Source organism: Xiphophorus maculatus, chromosome 1 (genome assembly GCF_002775205.1).
Source record: "Xiphophorus maculatus strain JP 163 A chromosome 1, X_maculatus-5.0-male, whole genome shotgun sequence".
NCBI classification, from domain to species: Eukaryota; Metazoa; Chordata; class Actinopteri; order Cyprinodontiformes; family Poeciliidae; genus Xiphophorus; species Xiphophorus maculatus.
In genome coordinates, this window is record NC_036443.1 from 14828455 (window position 1) to 14849560 (window position 21106).

Genomic DNA, 21106 nt, shown 5'->3' on the forward strand with positions numbered 1-21106 from the left:
TACATTCATGTTAATGCAGGGTATAAAACCAGCCAGCTTTGATAAAGTCAATGACCCAGAAATCAAGGAAATCATTGAAGGCTGCATTCGTCAGAACAAAAGCCAGAGGTAAGGAGTTTTTTGTTTTTATATCCGTAGTCTCTTATGCACATTTATTTATCACATTGTTTCTGTTTCCTCCTTGACAGACTCTCTATCAGAGACCTCCTGAATCATGCATTCTTTGCAGAGGATACAGGAGTAAGAGTGGAACTGGCAGAAGAGGACAACGGAGCCCAGGATTGCCTCGCTCTCCGGATTTGGGTGGAAGACCCAAAGAAGTTGAAGGGGAAACACAAGGACAATGAGGCCATTGAGTTCACCTATGACCTGGAGAATGACATTGCTGAGGAAGTAGCTTTGGAAATGGTGAGATGTAAACAATTTATAAGTGATGATCTAATGGGCTGAAAAAATAGCACTTAGCTAATCTAGTTACTACTTACCTGAAGGCTAAATGTACTTGCAAAGATCACTTCTTGTCTTTTTGTCTCCCCCTCTCACTTTTCAAAGGTGAAGTCAGGCTTCTTTCATGAGAGCGATGCAAAGGTGGTGGGAAAATCCATCCGGGATCGAGTGAATCTGATCAAAAAGTCAAGAGAGCGTCGACAGCAGCAGCTTACTCATCAAGGCTTTGATGACAGAAGGGATTCTACTGTCACCTCTTATGTTTTTTCTTACCCTTCATGCCCATCCTCACTAGTGGTTGGGGCAGTTGGACAAACAGGAGGCGGTGAAAGTGGAGCTGGAGGAGTGGTTCAGGAGTCTGAGGAGCTGCCTGAAGTTGACCAGCATGTCATGCAGCAACATATCCTTGGTGCGACAACTCTTAGCTTGCCAGGTAGAGTTGATCAAAAACTTGCTTCCTACAGTGCATTGGTAAAGTTTTCATACACTTAAAGTTTTTTGGCTTTTCGTGACATTGGAGCCAAAACAAAAACAAGTTATGTGCTTTCATTGTCAAAGGAAATGAAAGCATATAACTGAAGTGGAATAAAAGTGATAAAAAGTTTTTAAATTGTTCCCAGGAACACAGCACACTGTGAGAGATAAAGTGGTGAAGAATTTTAAGGCAGAGTTAGGCTATGATGTCCCACGGTTTGAATAGCTCACACTGTACTGTTAAATCTATCATCTGAAAATAGAAAGAGTATGGCACAGCTAAAAATCTACCAGGATAAGTCTGTCCATCTAAAGGAGAAACCAAGAGACCCCTAAAAACCTTGGAAGAACTCCAGCTCAAGTGAGAGAATCTGTTGACAGGACAACTTTCCAAATATTTGACTTTTATCAAACTTTCCAAACATTTGACTTTTATCAAAAACAGAAAAGCACAAGAAGTTGCATTTTCCCAAAATCCGTGTAGGAGTTCTCTGGTCAGCTGAGACCAAAATTACTAGCCAATACAAAAAACACTATCAGGAAAATAATGCTTCACATTATCCTGAACACTCCATCCCCACAGTGAAACATCATAATTGCACCATCATGCTGTTGAGATGACACACAGTGGGTAAGAAGATGATTGTAGAAAAGGGTGGTGCAAACAGATTTCAGGCACTAAATACATATACATACCAGATTTCTACCGTTTTATTTGTAAAAAGCCTTGATATGTCCTTTTCCATCCACTTCCACTGAGTTTTGTGGATGAAAGTGACAAAATTTTAAAAACTTCAGAGTATAAATAATTCTGCAAGGCACTGCTTTTGTTGTCAAATTTCTAAATGTAATGTGTGAGTTTTATGGCTTTGTTGAACATTTATTTTTTTACTCAGAAATTGAAATTGTTGGGTCTGCCAGCTGTGAGTCATATGCAAGTGGACAGAGCCTGGCACTCTCTCTACAGGGAGAAACTTATTCCCACTCCCAGATAACTCCTCAACCATTGCTATCTGTAGGTCTATATTTAAACCTACTAACAACATTAGTAGAAATATGTTCTGAAACAATTGATCCTTACACATATTCTTGTGATACAGGTCACTGGTGCATCGGCTGAAACTCAAATACTCTGCACTGACGAGACTGGAAGTGTTCCAAATCTGCCTCTTGTTCAGAGCGTTAGTATGTCTAACGTTTGCATTCCCAAGACTGAAGGAGGATCTGTTGGCCAGACATTTCTTCAACCCAGTCCTGTTGTTCCACAGATATCCCCGAGTGTACCGCCACAATATCTTCAGGTGAAAAAGATAATAATATATCTATATAAATAAAATCAATATTCACAAAGGGACGCAATCTTAACATTCCTGCTAATGTATGTAAAATGATCACCCTACTCTATTCAGTTGGGTTCTTTTCAAATAGCTATTAAATATTAAATAACAACCCTAATGGAATCATAACTCTGATATTGGGCATCTTTTACAACAATAAACAGTGCTTCCCACAGGATGTCAGTGATTAGAGATAGTGAGATGCTAGAAATTCGAAATTTCCATCCTGGTGATTAAAAAATGTGTCGATAAAATCATGCTTTCCTTCCCCACAGTGTAATTTCAGTTTATGATCCAAGCTCCTTATTCAGTATAAAATACTGTGGGAAGCACTGTTCTCTGAAGTTAAGTGTGTTTGGTGTTTGTTTATTTTCCTTGTCAAAGCTTATTCCTAATCTAGTTTTTGTACTGCTTTCTCCTCTCATCCTTTCCTGCATTCAACTCAAATCCTTGTTCTTTCATTATCGCTGAGTAGTCACAAACATTTCCATCAGATGCATTCCAACCACTCACTGCTCATGGATCCATGGCTCCCTCACAGTCAAACACACCTCCCATTCCTCCCCAAGCTCCCATTGGTGTTTTCCCCACATCTATGTCTGTCAGTGACCCTGCTGGAATTACAGGGACCGCTATGCTCCACACTCAGCTACCTGCTTCTCCCATGCAGCAGGCTGACATTATTCCCCATTCCACTCCCCAGCAAACACAGTGTTTTGTTATTCCACAACAGTGCATTATTACACAACAGCCAGACATGGTTTCCCAGACCTCCACCCATCAGCAGCAACCACCACAACCCACATCAGTTGAACATCAACAGATTAATGCAACTCAGCTGCCTCCAGAAAAGCAGCATCATAGCCTTCCAGCTACAGCTATCCAAAAGCATCACCGCGAGCCGGAGCAGGAGATTTTTGTACAGCAACCTGTTCAAAATGTCCAGTCAACTCCTCAACAGCAAGTGAAGACCACACAAACAAGCATGGAGCCTCAAGCTTTGTCAGTGCCTCGGCCAGGGGAACAACCTCAGGTTTATAAACTGCAACCAGCAGGAGAAACATGCGAGCAGACAGTCAGACAAACACAACTACAGCATCAGCTTCAGCAACAGCAATCTCTTTTACAACAGCAGCAACAGCTACTTCAACAGCAACACCTGTTGCTCCTTGAACGACACCCATTGTATGTCCAGAAGCTTGATCAGCAGCAACAAATGACTCTGCTTCAACAACAGGAGCACCAGACACAGCTGCAACAACAGAAAGTGCTGCAACACAAACAAATCATTGATCAGCAGCAAGCTTCTCTATATCAGAGGTATGAACAGCAACAGCTAAGTCTTCTGCATCAAGGACAACCTACACAAGCACAAGTGCAACAACAACCACAGATACCTTCACAACAACAGCAGATACAACAGTTATATCAGCAAACAGGGCAGCAGCAGGAAGGAATAACTCTAACAGAAGCAGAAACACAAGAACAAAGTGGACAACAGCAGCAAAACACTACACTGCAGCAACAACCTCAGCAAACACAGCAGAATTGTGAACAAGTACAACAGCAAACCATATTCCAACAGATAGAACAGCAACAAGCATTAATCCAGCACCACTTGCAAAAGCAGTTAATTTTAAAGCAGTCCCAGTTGCAACAGGCAGCTCAGCTGCAACAGCAAGAACTGCAACAAATACAACTTGAACAAAACTTGGAGCATCTTCAGCAGCAAGCTCTGTTGCAAAAGCAGCTTGAAAAACAACTTCAAAATCTCCCCTCAGACAAACAAAGTGCTGAATTTTTACAGCAGCAGGCTCAAATGAAGCTTCAAACTCAAGAGAAACAGCAGCAGCAACAAGCTGCCATCATTCAGCATCTGCATCAAGCTGACAAACAAGAACCTGTGCCTACACCTCAAAGCAGCAGTGAGCTGCAGATTCCGCCACAATCTGCTAACATGCAACAGATGTGTAACCCCCAACTTACCACTTTTCAGTCTGCAGAGCAGTCAGCTAAGCAAGATACTATGGAGCAACGGCAGCAGCTAGCACTTATTCAGCAGCAAGCTTTTGTTGCTCAGCCACAGCACCACACCTCCACGGCAACCAATCGAACAGTTGGTGTTCCTGTGACCATTGAAGGACTACAAGACCAAACTGACGTAATCTCTCAAGTACAGGTCCCAGTGACCATACAGACTACCCCCATTCCTGTCCAGACAGCTCCTGTTTTCTTAGGACAGCAAGGACAAAGTCCATTTCACCCCCAGAACCAGATTCCAGCCCAGTTTTTAGTCCAGACTGTGCCCCAAGCCTCTCAAACTACAACTGTGGTCAGTGTATCTGCCCCAACAGCCGTGATCCAAGGACAAACGCAAGTCTTGCAGGCACACCAAATTCCTTTACAGGCTAGTTATCCTGGACCTGTAACTCCTACTCAGGCTCAGGTAACTGCTCAGTCATTTATCCAGACTCAGCCTCAACATACAACTATTCTACAGCTCCAGCCTGCACATGGCAAAGTCCCAGACATCAATACTCAGATGATGGGCCAACAAAACCAAACCACTGCCCAACTTTCAGCTGCAGTTTCTTCTCTTCCAAGTCCAGTACAGCAAGAGACTTACATTCAGCAAGGTGCTCTAATGAAGAGCCCCATCCAGCCCAAACTCCAACAAGAAATTCAAGGCCAACCGCCTTGTCAGCTGCTTTCTCACCCTGGCCTAATGATCCCACAGTTTGTCTCACAACCTCCCCACCAAGACATACCATCTGTGCAGCACAACATGACTCATGCTTTGCAAAATCAGGTGCATCAGCAACCAGTAATGCAGCATCAGCAGATGATTCTGTCTCCGGGCTCGGCTGAGAGTGCTGTAACAACCACTGAGAGTCTTGCTCAGTCAGCTGACCCTGTTAGCGTTCATGTTGCTCCTCTTCCAGTGCAAACTGGTCAAGGAATAGTTCCAGGACAAGCAGCACTATATCCAGTTGCTGCAGTGCACCAAGCGTTAATTGGAAGCTCTGCAGACTCTACCATCATTCAGCCCACCTCTAAGCCATTTATGCCTCAGCCTGCTGAGCAGCCTCAGCAACAAAACCAAAATCCAGTCCATCAACCCCCAGGAAACTCTACTGCACCACTTCAGTTACCAGCACAGCCCATCCAAACTCCCAACCAGCAGCCATCTCTTCCACAACAAACCTTGACAACACTTGACAAAAGTCAGCTTCCTTCTCAGTGCCCTTCACATGTGTTGATACAGCCCTCTGCACAGTCAGGACCCAGTAATGTTTCCATGCCTCAGTCACCCACTAAGACTCTCCCTCTGTATAGTCACTTAGTAACAGGGACCCCTTCATCTCCAGAGCATCATGCCAAGCAGCTTCTCCCAGCCCACACACATACACAAACCTGCATTCAGGCCCAGACACACTCTCAAACACAGACACTGGTTCAAACACAGACTCATTCTCACACTCAGACAGACCACAAGACACCAGATTCTGAAGAATCTCTTTTGCTTAGAGCTATGTCTGAGGTGCAACAACTGCCCCTGAGCCCTTCATGTCCCTCCACAACACTACCATCTGCACTACCCCAACAACCTGTCCCTGCTGCAGAGCTTTCTACATCTTCGCAACTAGCCCAAGTATCTTTACCAGGGCAGGCCAGCTTTGTACCTACCTCCCCTCAGCCTGCCTCTGCACAACGATTGCTTGACTCTAATGCTCCCAAACCCTCCCAAGCCTCGCTGCAAGACTGTGACATTTCCCTGCTGGGCACCGCTCAGGTACATGAAATATGAAACAGAAATAATTTACTGACTTGCTTATCAAATGATTAAAGCTTCTTACTTACTGCAGTATTTAAAACAGTCATTGATTTTACCTCTTCAATTTATACTAACATATTTTGATTCCTGGAAAACAAAGTGTAGCATTTCATGGTGCAGGTCAGACTTATTATTACACTATTATGGGGATGCTGTATGGGGACGTATTTTGTTGCAGGATACTTGACATGAATATACTAGTCTTAATATTATTCCTTCGATATGTTTTAGTGAAATCTGTTTGTGAGAGCGTCTATGGAAAGATGTTAGGTTTCTGCTATTATTTTCACCTGGTTTTAAGCCTAGCCCTTTAAAGTTGTCTAAAACTAGCTTTTAAAAAGTTATTTGCTCCATGGCACAACTGTAGCCCAGTATCCTGATCTCAGGTTTCATTGTTTACAGCATCATAAATTGGATTTTCTCTTGGGATTTTTTTTTCTGGCATTAGAACAAAGCTCATGTAAGGTGTCATTAAAGAAACTTTTTTTGGCTTTTTTTAAATTAATTGCTTTGTAGTAATGATGGCTAGTTTTGTGTGAAGGTTTTTTTTTTTAGTCCAGTACGCTAGTGGTGTCATCCTTAACTTTCAGACTAACTTTGTGCAGCTTTAAGTTGGTGGGAACAACATCTTTTTATTTATTTGAAGCTATGTTTTTACACTTCAGAGGTTTCCAAACGTTTGAGGAGGGTTGAATTCAATATCATATTACTCATACTCCAAATATTGCTTGATTTTCAACTTCTATGGTAATAATATGGTGTATGGTGATATTTGTGTGTGTATTGTTTTTTTATGCATTGTGTATCTATGAATACTCTGCAGGATGGGCCATACCTGGCAAGCGCAGAATGTCACTCTTCGACAGGGTATGTTTTCTCATAAAATAAATTTTTCAGCTAAACATATGTGCAAAAAGCAGGCCTTTTAATGCTTAATTTCTCAAAATACTATAATCAGCGTTGACATTTTAATATTTATTATTTTTCAACTACTGATCTGGCTTATCTTTGTCTTACATGTATGTGAAAATTTTAAAGATCTTTCATTCTTTGATATTTAACATCCCATCTGTCAACCACAGGTCTGCTTCAGTAAATGGAGAAGACATTCAGCACAATTTGGGAAATGGAAAATCTGAGAAGTCAAAATCTCAGAAAAAGGCTTCCTCTCAGAAACCTGAGAAAGGTTCACATCAATTTCAACTGAGCATGCTCCAGGTGAAAGACCAAAACCTTGTCGATCGGAAACAATAAAGTGTGACAATAAAACAAAAACATCTATAAGAGAATAAAGTTCTTGATTAACTGGCATATTATTGTCTTCTATAACATTCACAGGTGTCTGGGAAGGGAGACAATTTGGTAGAGTGTCAGTTAGAGACTCATAGTAACAAAATGGTGACATTCAAATTTGATATTGAAGGAGATGCACCTGAAGATATTGCAGATTACATGGTAAAGCTTCTAATGTTTTGATAATGTAAATACTCATATTTAACTTCATTTACACAGTTTCATAACTGCTGTCTGGTTGTATATTTTAGGTAGAGGAAGACTTTGTCCTAGATTTAGCGAAAGAGAAATTTGTGGAGGAGCTTAGATCAATTGTGAAAAAAGCCCAAGAAATTCTTCAGACCCATACACAGGTATGTTTATGTAGAACCAACAATTTGGCCACTGCTGTTTGCCTGTTGAATGAATGATGACAAATTTGACTCTGTTTTCTTTACCAGACTGGATCAACTGACCAGTTACAAGTGAGCACTCCCTCCACCTCTGGTAAGTGTGGAGGGATTTACTTCCTAATTGACAAAATAAGAGAAAAAAATTATAATTTTTACGACTAATACGCTATCCTTATGGTTTAGTAGTGGAGTCGGTCCCCCAGTCATCACCAGTGGGACGCTGGCGCTTCTTTATCAACCAGACCATTCGTCACAGAGACTCCCTGTCTAGCCAGGGTGCAGTCACACCACCACCAACTGTTGAGACAAAAATCCCACAGTCTCCTCAAAAGGATGAAGGTGAGACCAAATTAGGTGTTAATGTTGTGGCTTATTAATACGACTGAGAGAATAACAAAAACTAACTGTATGTTTTCCACTTACTTTAGAACAATATGCATCCCAGACTTTTGAATCCTTTACTCAAAAGGTTTCTTCCCCCCACAACACCCTCTCCTCTGCCTCATCTCCAGCCTCTGCTGTTCCTGTCCCTGGCTCAGCCTCTGTAGCTGACACTATGGCCTTTGAAACCATCTCTGGACACGCCTCTGCTCTGGTCATTGCCCCTTCAGTTGACCAGATTCCCAGTTGTCTTTCAACTACAGCAAACCCAACCCCTGCTAATGTCCCCACCTTGAACGCCACTCCTACTCTCATGTCTCCCCCAACCAACACCATAGTTTCCAGTAACCTTACCCCTGCAGTCACCAGTGTTTGCTCCATTCTAGGTCAGAGTATAGAAGATGCATCAAGGCTATCAGCAGTTGAAAAGTCTTCAACCTCTTTTCATTCCACTCCTGTGGCTGCAGTAAGTCAACATGTTCCCATTGAGGAACAGCAGACATTTTCCCAAATGGCCACCACAGTGCCACTGCAATCACAGCTACAAGTGCAGCCTGCCTCACAGCAACAAGCAGCAACACAACCACAGCTGTTAACACTGCAGTTTGAACAACAGATACAGCAGTTAACACCAAAACAACAGCTATCGGAATGCCATGAAAACCCAGATCAAAGTTTGCTGCAGCAAGAGCAGCCACTGCTGCAGGAACCACAACTGCTGCAAAGGCATACAGCTGTTCAACAACTTCCTGAGACATTGGTGTTACCTCAGTCAATTCAAAGGGAGTTGCTTCAACCATCTGCACAGTCACTACAGATTCTGCAACCATTGCCCCTACAGCAATCCCAGCCACCACAACAGCAACCATTTCAATATGCTGGACAAATGATTCAGGACTCTCTGATTCAGCAGCTACCACAGCAAGTTCTGACACCTCAGTCTCTTATAGTCTCCCAGCAGCAGGAGCCACAGCATCAACAGGTAGTCTTGCAACAGATGATGCAGCAAAAGCAAATGTTGCAGCCTCAGCTGCAGCAACAACAGCACCAACTCTTTGTAGGTGTAGCAGCTCAAGGTCAAATGTTGCCGACATCCATAAGTCAACAGTTTCTCCAACAGCAGGCACAGCTAAATGTTACCCCTTTACCACAACATCAGATTTCACAACCGAGTCAAATGCCTGCAGAGCCTGTGCAACCACAAGCACTGCTTCAACACTCTGAGCAACAATACGATAGGACTAAAACCACAGATTCGTCTCAGAAGCAGCTGCAGTTTGCAAGTCAGAAGCAGTCCTCTTTACAGATGTCTGAATCAGAGGGCTCTACAGGAGAGACGAGCATCACGGAGGACACAGGCAGCTTTTCTGGCCCGCTTCACCCTTCATCTGATTCCTCTCTGCCTCCACTCCATCTCGCCTCGGCTGAACCCCACCTACCCAGCCTTTCCCTAACAATGACACCATCCCCTGGTCAGCCGTCCTCCGTGGCTGAGTCAGACAGTGAAGGTCCCCCAAAAATTGAATTTGTTGATAACCGTATTAAGACTTTGGATGAAAAGCTGAGGAACTTATTGTATCAGGAGTACAGCAGCGGGGGAACGCTGCCTGGAGCTGCCTCTATTTCTACATCAGCTGCCTCTATGTCAGCTGGAGGCGATGAATTGTCTGAGCCCCAGGCACTCCAACGTTTGTCTTTTCACCCACCAGCCACTTCCTCAGACACCTCCCCCCATACCCCATCCTCAACTACCTCCTCCACCACTCCCCGTTCCTCTTCTACCTCTCCTGATCCAGAGAGAGGTAGAGGGGAATATGAAGCTTTGTCAGAAGTTGGAAACCTTGTTCTGTCTGAACCTGTAGAGCAGCAACCCATCCCCTCTGTCCCCTCTGCTTCTGCCTCATCCACCAAGCCCATTTCTTTCTGTGCTCCCAGTAAGGATGGTACTGCTGGATCCCAGCACTTACTTGTATCAGGAGAACCAACTGTACCTGTAAGTAAATACCAAAAATAATATTTGAATTAGCTGTTTATAATTCACAGTGTAAATGTAACTCCTCTTTAAATGTCTGCGATTACTTGTAGATGTTTAAGTATCTCTCCATTTTTTATGTCTCCCATTCATGCTGCCAGTCTTAATTGTCCTAACTGTTCTAGGCTGTACACCCACACTCTGACACCAGTGCCGTCGGAGATTCATCATGGCCTTTCAGTCAGCAATCGATCTCCCTCCAGCATGGACAGCAGCAGCACAATGCAGGAGGTGGATATTTTGGCCTAAACCTGACATGTCCTAGTATCAGAAATCCGGTTAGCAAGAAATCCTGGACTCGAAAATTCAAAAACTGGGCATGCAAACTGCGCCACTCCGCCAGCTTGTTCAAGAAGCCCAGTGTCCCACAAGGTAGCGTCCTTTTAGGGAGCGAGAGAGCACGACAAAGGGAGAATGGGGTGTTGGAGCATGGAACTAGATCTAACGTCTAGTACTAATTTTAACTTAGCAAATAAAAATTCTTAACCTTAAAGAATTAATAAAAATTTATGGTAACGTATGTTTATGTGTAAAGGTAAATTTGTCAATTCCCTTCTTTTGTATATAGTTCCCATGTAATTTCAGTGTTGACATCACTGCATACATTATTGTTTGCACTTTCTATGTTACGATTTTTTCACTCTATATTTCATTTTCTTAAAAATCTTTCTTTTTGCACGAGGCACTTTGAGGAAAGAACAGTGGAGTGTAGAGATGGGTGGCACAGTTTTAGGAGGAGGTTGACATCAGACATCTGATGCTCTCCAAGTCCAGATGAGCTCTGGAGCTAAGCCCAGCTGTGACTTGTTCCCAGGACGTGTCTTTTCATATGACACTCTGCTTCATTGCCCCAAGTCCCCGGGCACTACCAGCATCCACCTCACCTTCTGACTCAGAACAGACAGCGCATCACGTCATTACACAGATAAGATACGAAGCAGCTAAGCTTACCTTACTCAGAAAAGTTGGGAAAGCTGGTGGAAATATCCTCCAAAAGACTTCCACACTTAATAGAATCTTAAATATCAACTTAGGGACCTAAAGCAAAATTACACAATACTTTTAGTTTTTGTAATGAATTGTAAAAAACCTTTACATGCTTTTCCTTTCACCACTCAGATATGAGGGGTGAAAGGCAAAATTCCAGTCAAACAACCTGACTACTTTTGCAAGTCACTTAATATGTGATAAGCTTTTATTTAGAATCAATGTGCACTTCCTTTATGAGACAAGTGAGACTATAATTTAGGATGCAACTATTGCAATATTATATCCATTAATACCATGACATATTTCAATCTTGCATAAAATAATCTTATATATATGCTATACATATGCAGTTTGCTGAAAGTTTTATGGAATTTGAAAAATTCCATTCCGAATTACATTACATCTTACTGATTACTTTAAGTAGTGAAAGACTATTAATGTGTATCGAAGACAAGTATCCAGATTTTAGTGATTGCCTCAACTTCAGTGTCTTGCATAGTTAAAGCTTCATGTAAACCAAAGTGAACTTTTTATGCAGGAAATGGTTTGAAACTAATCATGGTTACGATCCCCTATCGGAACTGCAATATAATGCAAGCAATACTAGAAAATCTAAAATGAGCTCCAGAACAACTGAGATATACAAATGTTTCAGTAGCTTAATTTAAGCAATACATATCTTAGCAATCTATAGACTAATTACATTAGCTTAGCTGTTTAGTACAGACAACGTGATGCTAAACTGACCTGCCAGCATCCAGACCTATCCTACACTAAATTAATATCGTTCTGAGATGAAGAAACCAGGACCTAGAACAGTGGAGCAAGTAAATGTAAACACTGATATTTTTCAGAATCAGCTTTTTATTGTTTTTTTATCATTTAAAAAAACAATAATAGGATAAAATACAGGGCTTCCTGATTTTAAGAGTTGTGCATTTTGTTTTAATTTACATTTTACACAGTATCTACTTATGGAAACAGGGTTATACATAGAATGTGTAGGCCTCACAGTTACTGCAGGGATTGTAATGGTAGGGTTTCCATATATCAAAGCTCCATCATTTTGTTAACATTCTCCATCCATCTTGCATGTTTATGTTTTTATATGTTACTTGTTTAGTAGTAGCTTAGAACCTCTCCTACAAGAGCACATGCATGAGCACCTTTGTTATGTTCCACACCAGTGACTAATAATGGACCGTTATCTGTAAGTAACACTTGTAACAAACTTCAGCATTTTGTTTGCTTTATTTTAATTAATTTTTTTTGCTTGTTTGTGTTTGTAACTCTTTTAATGTATAATTTAAATATTGTGATGGTTATCCGTGTCTACACTTTGCTGTAATGCTAACTTAAGTACCCAACACATTTATTATACAGGGCCTGGCAAAAGTATTAATACTTTTTTACAGTCGTCTGTGTATTTCATTGGAATTGACTAACACAAGAAGAAGAAACCCATTGTTTAAAAAATGGATTCCCACAGAATCATTCTGTGGGAAGGTTTCTGTTGACAGACCCTATCAGAGTTGGTGGGAACAGCTAATCAAATTGGCAGGAACATTTTTGTCTCTAAATGTGCAAGGCTGGTATACATTTTTTATATTCATTTGTAAAAAGTTTTTTTAAAAACTTGTCATATTACTTCAATTTTACAATTTTATTCACTTATTTGTGTTCATTTATCACAGTAAATGCCAATAAAATAGATGGAAGTTTGTTTTTGTAATGTGACAGAATCTGAAAAAGTCGGAATACTTTTGCAAGGCACTTTTTATCTGAGCCCAGTCCTTAAATGTGATGTTACACTTTTTGTGATTATAAAGAGAGAACAGATATGAAACTGAGGGCTTGTTGGGTACACAGTATTTCACATTAGCAACAGTTTTCTTAATTGTCTACAAAAGCTGCATTTTGTTTTTCAGGTTAATGTTCATAGCTTCTTAAATATGATACACAACACATACTGACATTACAAGATGAAAATCTACAATGTTGGCAAGTTGATAACTCAACTTTGTTCATGTTTCTCATCTGTGTGTGTTTGTGTCTTTATTATTATTTTTATTACATTGATTTGTTGTATTCATCACTTCTGTGATTCTGTGTCCTTATCTTTGCGTCTGCCTGTCCTTTTTTGTTTTCCTCATTTATTTTATCAGAGGGATATTTGTGCAGTGAGGCACTTGACGATGACAAGAAGGAGACACCATTAAGCTCACCTGAGCTGTGCAAAGGTCGATTTCAGGTAGGAGTCATACATCCTGACTTTAGCTTTTACGTTTTTTAGTTTGAACTAATATCTCTTTTGGTCATTAGGTGAATCCAGTCCCCCACAGCTCCCCTCCAAAGGATCTGCCTTCAGGTCAGAGTAGCACTCATAGGAAAGTGGGACGTTTCTCTGTAATGCGGACCGTGACAAAGAAAGAAGACAGACAAACTGACAGCTCACCAGTGTCTCCTGATTTGGGACGCGATAGGAGGAAAACTCAGGCAAAAGAATGGGACAAAGAAGACTGCAAGATGACCCCATTGAAGGGCCATCCTTCTCGTGGTTTTGGGCACAGCCACTCTCCACTTGGCAGCAGTGATGATGATGATGAGAGTGAGCTAGAAGATGAAGGGCTTAGAAGAGAACTTCAGATGCTAAGAGAAAAGTAAACAATAACAGATCAACCTGTTAATTTTTATTTTATTTTTATTTTTACTCAGTGTCAAATAGATTAACATGTTTTTGTCTTAATATCATCTTTTTTTGTAGGCACATCAGAGAGGTTGTTTCCCTTCAAGCCCAGCAGAACAGAGAACTTCAAGAGCTCTACAGACAGCTTCGTTCTCTCAAAGACCAAAGACAAAGTTTACCTGCCTCTCTGTGCCGAACTCCTCCTCTTCCTGCTGCTCTGCCTGTCGTTTCTCCACGCAGGTCCCGGATGGCCAAAGCTAAGCTTCGCTCCCGACCCCACTCTCACATGGACAACAATGGAGTTCCATACTCTGGTCAGGCGACTGCGAGGCACATTTTCCCCATGTTTTTAAAAGTATATTGTTGTCTGAATGTGTCTAACTTCTCCTATGTCTCTTCCAGGGATTCAGCAGTCAAGTAGTTTTTTGGGTGGCAAACAGGGTAGACTCCTCTCTGTAGTGCCTGATAGAAAAGGTCGGTTCAAATTTTAGTGATTCTTACTAATGAGTCTGGGGAAAAAATCTGATTTGATTGTTAATGGATAAAAGAAATAAGCCTTAATCATTTGTGGTGTTCTAGAGTGTATTTATTTTCCCTGTTTAAAAGATGTGCAGTACCTCTCTACCGCTTTTCAATACTCCATCAAAAATCGGTTTGTTTATCCATCCATTCATCACTCATTATTCATTCATCCATCACTCAGTTTGTCCTTTCATGTAATCCATGCATGAAACCTAAAAAATACATACTGTAGAAATGTAAAGCAACCCAACATGTAGGTAGAAGATGTCATTAATCATCTCATCTTTCCACAGATCACAGCCCATCAAGGAAAAGCACATTCACTGATGAACTGCACAAACTTGTTGACAATTGGACAAAGGAGGCAGTAGGTCCTGCTCCAATCAAGCCATCTCTGAATCAAATCAAACAGATTCAGCAGGTACAGGGAGGCTGGAGCCAGTCTGCAGAGGTATGACTAAACACAATAAAATACATAGATAGGTTTTGCTTCATATTATTATGTGAATAGTTTTGATCAATATGGAGCATGATTTTGTTTTAGAAAATTAAGTTATTTGTTATCTGTTTAAAGTAGCGACAGAAGTATAATGTCTGGACTTTCTCACATTTTGTCACATTGTCAGAACAAACTTTGGTATATTTTATTGGGGTGTTTTTTAATAAGTTAATACAATGTAATACACAAGTCTAATGTGTAAGGAAACCATTACATAGTTTTCAGAATACTCTGTTGACACACCTTTTGCTCCAATCAACTTTTATGATTTTCTACCTTCTGTTGGTTTATTGCAAAAATGCAGTGTGGCAAAATGTGTAATACATAAATGGATATAGGTACTTTTGACAACTTAAAGCAAAAATAATAAGAATTTGTCTTATTATTCATTGATATAATAATTACAGGTGGGCCGACCAGGTTGGTTTCCAGCAGCCCAACTGAACCCCCAGGCACCTTTAGCCTCCTCTCCTTACGCAGGTGGAGGAACCCTGACCACCCTGGCCTCTCCGGTTCCTCCAGCCCCACAATCACACATGGGTCAAGTACCGCAGATGCATCAGAGTTTACACCTCCATCAGCCTCCCCCCCTTCAGCAGATGACCTATCAGCAGTCTCCTATGTGCCAGCAAATGCCACAACCTCGGATGCAAACCTCCATACAGTCACAGGTGCAACCCACCATCTTGCTGCCCCAACCAACACCTCAAAGCCAACCGCTGCTGCCTTCCCAAATCCAAATCCCAGTGTCCACGGCCACGTCGCTGCTGCATGGAGGTGGACCCACCGTACCCACTGACAGCACCGCAGCTATTGGGGGTGTATTTTGCTCCTGTTCCTCCCCCTCGTCTACCTGTTCTTCATCTTGCTCAACTGCTGCTCTACCTTCCAGTGCCAAAATTCACCCAACAACCCCAACCTCTACTCTTCCTTTGGGACAAAAATAAAACCAAGAGATTTGAGAAATAAATGTGAAGCTCCAAGAGATGGCGATACCCCAGTGATTTGAAACATAAATCACATTCATTTTGGAGTGATAATTAAGTGGTATATGTGTGGGTAACCTGTGAGTGAAGTGAATATATGTATTTCAGCATGGTTCTTAGCCTCCTCTCCTTATGAGGAAAGGAGGTTCCTGTGAAAGAAAAAAAAATAACAGATTAATATAAAATTCAGCTGCTGGGGTTACAGATGATTGGATGTTGATGTGTAAACGTCTTTAATGTATGGGTGGGTGCATTTAGGAGTGTGGCTGCAGTATTTGTTGAATATTTGAGAACATATCACATGATGATGTCCTTGGATGGAAAAAAAATCTTTTTACCTGCAAACCAACTCCGCCGGACCTGGAGCGTCTGAAAGCCGAGACAGTGAGGACAAATAATTTTACTGTGGCATTATTTTTGGCTCAGTCAGCCAACGCTTACAGTGAAAGAACTATCACGTTTAAAAGTGCAATTAGTAATGGTCATCTGAGTTGATCAGCATGTATTGTATTAATCAATTTGTCTGAAAAAGCATACAACTTTTTTGTAGATACAGTGATTATTGCCAGATCAATACATACATTTTAATGTTTTTTTTAAACTAGGTTTGCAGCACAATACATAATGAAGATAAATTAAACAGAAAATTACATAATTAAGCTTGGTCGACCTGTGCGCCTACTCTCATCTCACACATGTAGTGTTGTGTTTTCTACGGCTTGTCATTTGTCTTTGTAATAATACAAGTTTAAAATTATACATTGATTCATTGAAATCGTGCTCAGTAAACACCTGGATACTTTCCACTCAATTCTGCAAGACCTCATGATATGTCTCATTTTACCTGAGTGGAAGCTGCTTCCACTTGCAGTACACCCACAATCTCTGTGTAGTTTGGAGCCTAAAAAGGTAAACATGGTGTCCTAGATACAATCTGATTTCTCCATATCAAGTTAAGCGGGGGTTGTGCTAAAGAGAAAGAGGGAGAAAAAAAAGAAAAGGTCAAGGTCATACAAACTAGGGAAACCATGCTGAATTAGTTATTTCAATGTTACTTTTGATAACCGTGTTGTCGTGGGTGCATGACTGTCTGTTTAAAAGAGAGCAAATGGTGAGAGTCACATTAATCTGTAAAATGAATTGCATCTTTTTCTTTCATTGAAAGCAGCTTCTCAGATGTCACTGTGCTCACTCACTGTGTGGAAATGTTTACTCTGCCTGTGTTCTAGGCTTGCCTCCTCAGACGACAGAAAGTAATAAAAGCTATTAGGTCTTAATGGTTGTAAGTTTGATGTTAAATATGGTTGAGAATACTTCACACATTGAGTTATTGCAATGCCACATAAAAGTGCTAATGCCCTTTGACGATTTTACACACAAACAACCACAAACTTCACTGCATTTTATTTAGATTTTTTTATTATTTAAAAAGGAGTGTATAATTGTGAAGTGGAAGGAAGTTTGTTTTTTAAACATTTTTTCTACAAAATAGTGGAGCATTCACATGAATTAATCCACTTAAATTAATACTTTGTAGGAACAAGTTTTCCAGCAAGGCTTTGCATATCTAGAGACTAAACTTTTTGCCTATTTTATTCTCAAAATAGCTGAAGCTCAGTCTGATGTGATGAAAAGTTTTTGTTGACATCGGTTTGCAGGTATTGTCAGATGCTCAGTTGTATTTAGGTTTAGGCCATTCTAATACAAACATTGTCTGATCTAAACTGTTTTAGCTCTGGTTGTATGTTTCGGATTGTTGTGAAGGTGAACATGCACGTGATTCTCAAGAATGGCGGCTTCCATATTTAACGCCTTTTAATTTTCTCATCAACTCTGACCAGCTTTCCTTTCAATGCTGATGAAAAGCTTTCTTACAGCTTGTTGCCACCATTTTCATATTGGGCATTCCGTGATCAGAGTGTCAGAGTGTTATAAATTTATCACACATTTTAAATACAAGTTCAGTTTTACGCTCGTTCTTGCTTTCAACAGTTTACCAATCTTGCCTCTTTCCCTTAATATACACATTAGTGAAGTGCATGACTAATGGTGAACTATTTGGGATATTTTATAACCTAACCCTGTTTTTTAAACGACTCCACCATTTCATCTCTGTCCTGTCTGCTGTTATTCTTGGTCTTCATGAAGCTGTTTGTTCAATAATGTCCTCAAGCACACCTCTGAGACTTTCAGAGAATAAGTGGATTTATACTGAGATTAAGTTACACACAGGTGGATTTTAATTAGGTCACACCTGACAGTAAGTCAAATGTGACCTAATAAATTGCACTGGAATTTATTTAAGGGGGATAGAGTAAAATGGGCTCTATGCAAATTCATGCCACACTTCAGGTTTTTTATTTTAAAAATATTATAAAAGCATTATTTTCCTTCCACTTCACAGCTACACACTCTTATCACAGAAAGTACATGTATACTTCACTGAATTTTGTGGTTGTAATGTGAGAAAATGTGAGGGAGTATGATTAGTTTTTGAAGGCACTGTATTTTGTTTGCCATTGATCATTTTAGCCATGAACTGTTTGGTTTTTTATCCTAATCTTCGAGTTGATCAGAAGTGAAAATGTGGAGCTTAAACAAATTAAACCTGCAGGACCCTATTTTTTAAAACCCATTTCAAGTGTACAACAATCGCAATCAGCATTTGATGTATTGCCAGTTTGTTGATTTAATAATACATTTATACATAGGAATGTTTTAAAAATTATGGCTATGTGTTTATTAGCTCACTCTGTAGTCAAAGCAGAATTCAGTTTTATTGGTTAAAGAGAGATTGTAAGGTTTGGAAGACATGAGATTGCACAAAGTCAATCAGATATAAATAACAAATGGTTTACAGAGTAGTTGTTCATACTAAAGGGTGTGGTTGAGAAACTACATGCTGTAGAGTATAAATTCAAAGGTTTCTTGTATTTTTAGCTTTTTGAGAATTCCTACATTTTTACAAAGATGTAGTGCACTGCTAGTCAAGGTGAGATACTGTGCTGTGATGTCTGATACTAACGTGTCTAACAACATTTTTTGGGTCATGACGATGAAGCCTACTTTGTCTTTATGAGTGTAACCAAATTGTTATCTAAAAGATGCAGATTATTTTTGTATTTTGGAACAGGATTGTACAAACTGTAAAAAATCTATGCTCATCATTATAAACTCAAAGTTAATAAAAATTAGAAAGCATCCCTGTTTTCATGGGGCCTCCTTAACTTGGTATATAACACCTTGTCAGGCATGATGAGGGTTTTTTCTTATATTTGTAGAAGAAATTGGCAATTTCTGACATTTTACTTCACTGTTGAAAGCTTTGAATTGTACTAAAATAATTGACACCAGCTTTCCTATTGTTCCAGGTAGATTAAAATACACTAAGTAATGCAACAACAATCTTTGGAGTCCCAAAACAACATGGCTAAGAATGACTGATAAAAGTATATTGGTGGGAAAATACCAATATACTTTCTGGTAAATCTAGAGAAATACCAGAAAGTATGTTGCTGATGATTAAGCCTCTGTAAATTGTAACTAATTTGATTGTTGATTTTATTTATGTTTTGTAACTAATCAAAATAAATATTACAAAACCTTTTGTTCCCTCATGTTTTTATTTCAAAGAGAGGTACTTGTGGATTCACAGTACGCCATTCTAACCCACACTCTTGCCATTAAGGCCATGCAAAGACATTTATGCCCCTTTACAGTGCAGTGTCAGTTTAAGCTTAGGATCAATGATGAAGGTTTGAAGATTGTTTTCAAACCTGAGCTCTTTTCATTTATCAAAACAGAAGGAAGTTTTGGACATTTTAACAGAAACTGTGAAAATATTGGAACACAGACAGAAATGTTCAATTACATATTTTGGGGACATCAATTAAATTTCAGCTTCAGACTACTGTACTTTACCTGATACGTAGGACTTTAACACAATTTTTATGTTTAGACCACAAACTTCGTATTTTCTTAGAATTGTATTTGAAATACCAATGCAAAGTGACTGAAGTGGAGGGAAAAGAGAATGTGGTTTTAATGTTTTATTTCCCCAAGTAAAAAAATGAAAAATGTTGCAGGCATTTGCACTGAATCCCTTTTAATCTGATATCCATAAATTAAATTAAACTTACCAGACTTTAGGAATAGAGGCCATATGTGTGCAATTGAATCTAAAATATAAATCCAGCTGTGTTGTGAAGGCCTCTGAGCTTTTCTAAAGCACTAGTGGCCAAACAGCATCAAAAAGACCAAACAGGTCACAGACAAAATTGTGAAACAGTATAAAGCAGAATTAAGTTTAGAACAGATATTTGGACATCTCTCAGAGCACTGATCAAATTTACCAAGTCTAGCTGTCCAACTGAAATTTCCAAAACCATGTCTTGTTGACATAACAATTATACACTACATTGTGTTGGTATATTACAATAAATCTTATCCAGTCATCTTTGTGGTTGGAATTTTACAAAACATGAAAAAGCCTATATTTTTGCAAGGTCATGTAACTTTCTAAGTGCCAAATGAGCTAAGATTGACTGTAGGGACCTTTTATCATTATTGTACCTTTTATCATTATTCTGATTTGTTTGTTTCTTTATTGGGGCAATAATAAACTATGTATCATAATCTTACAGTTCCCCAAAGCTAAAATTATTGTTGGGATTGTTACTTTGTTACTTTTTGTATTTTTTTTCCTCACAACAATAAAGTTGCACTACTTTTTGTAAGTCCGTGGTATCTTGAAGTGGATTATGCATTAATGAGTATGTTGTTCCTTGTTGATTTTTTGGGTTTCTTTTTTAAGAGCAGTATTTGTAAATACATTTGATCATCCCTCATTATCATCCCAATAAATCTAACTTAACACCCCACATACATAACATAACACCCCATCCCCAGTGGAATTTTTGTAAAGGTCAGGGATAAACATCTTTTTACATTTTTTGTTTTATTTGTTAAAAAATAAATAATCTCAACTGAAGCTGATAATGATTGCTCGAATCTGCTAATAAATTCTTGGAAAAAATTACATTTTAAATTAATCGATCCAGCTTGTTATTTTCGACCTCTAAAAAGTTTGTAACTGTGTAGTTAAATAAATCAATTCACATTTTCAATAGGAATCAGTAGTCATTATTTAATCTTATTAATTATACAAATAAGTCTAAATAATACAAAATACTGAAGTCAATTAAATTAATCACATATCATCATTTTGTTACC

General features: G+C 39.6%; 1 protein-coding gene across 9 annotated transcripts in view; it reads left to right on the forward strand.

The window, feature by feature from the left end:
- wnk3 (WNK lysine deficient protein kinase 3) overlaps positions 1 to 19472 on the forward strand; it is a 41336-nt gene extending 21864 nt beyond the window's left edge. For 3 of the 9 annotated variants that reach the window (XM_023341988.1, XM_023341998.1, XM_023342003.1), the window contains exons 6-25: positions 20 to 108; positions 189 to 408; positions 553 to 880; positions 1818 to 1936; positions 2022 to 2222; positions 2734 to 6051; positions 6917 to 6960; positions 7176 to 7311; positions 7432 to 7548; positions 7638 to 7739; positions 7827 to 7872; positions 7962 to 8117; positions 8207 to 10152; positions 10317 to 10563; positions 13347 to 13432; positions 13504 to 13841; positions 13946 to 14181; positions 14270 to 14341; positions 14683 to 14840; positions 15296 to 19472. In XM_023341988.1, coding sequence (XP_023197756.1) covers positions 20 to 108; positions 189 to 408; positions 553 to 880; positions 1818 to 1936; positions 2022 to 2222; positions 2734 to 6051; positions 6917 to 6960; positions 7176 to 7311; positions 7432 to 7548; positions 7638 to 7739; positions 7827 to 7872; positions 7962 to 8117; positions 8207 to 10152; positions 10317 to 10563; positions 13347 to 13432; positions 13504 to 13841; positions 13946 to 14181; positions 14270 to 14341; positions 14683 to 14840; positions 15296 to 15835 — 8499 coding nt within the window. In that variant the 3' untranslated portion in view covers positions 15836 to 19472. Of the gene's footprint in view, positions 1 to 19; positions 109 to 188; positions 409 to 552; positions 881 to 1817; positions 1937 to 2021; positions 2223 to 2733; positions 6052 to 6916; positions 6961 to 7175; positions 7312 to 7431; positions 7549 to 7637; positions 7740 to 7826; positions 7873 to 7961; positions 8118 to 8206; positions 10153 to 10316; positions 13182 to 13346; positions 13433 to 13503; positions 13842 to 13945; positions 14182 to 14269; positions 14342 to 14682; positions 14841 to 15295 lie in introns of those variants that run through there. The other 6 variants (XM_023342015.1, XM_023342010.1, XM_023342044.1 and 3 more) reach the window with 6 other exon arrangements.
- The last annotated feature ends 1634 nt before the right edge of the window (positions 19473 to 21106 follow it).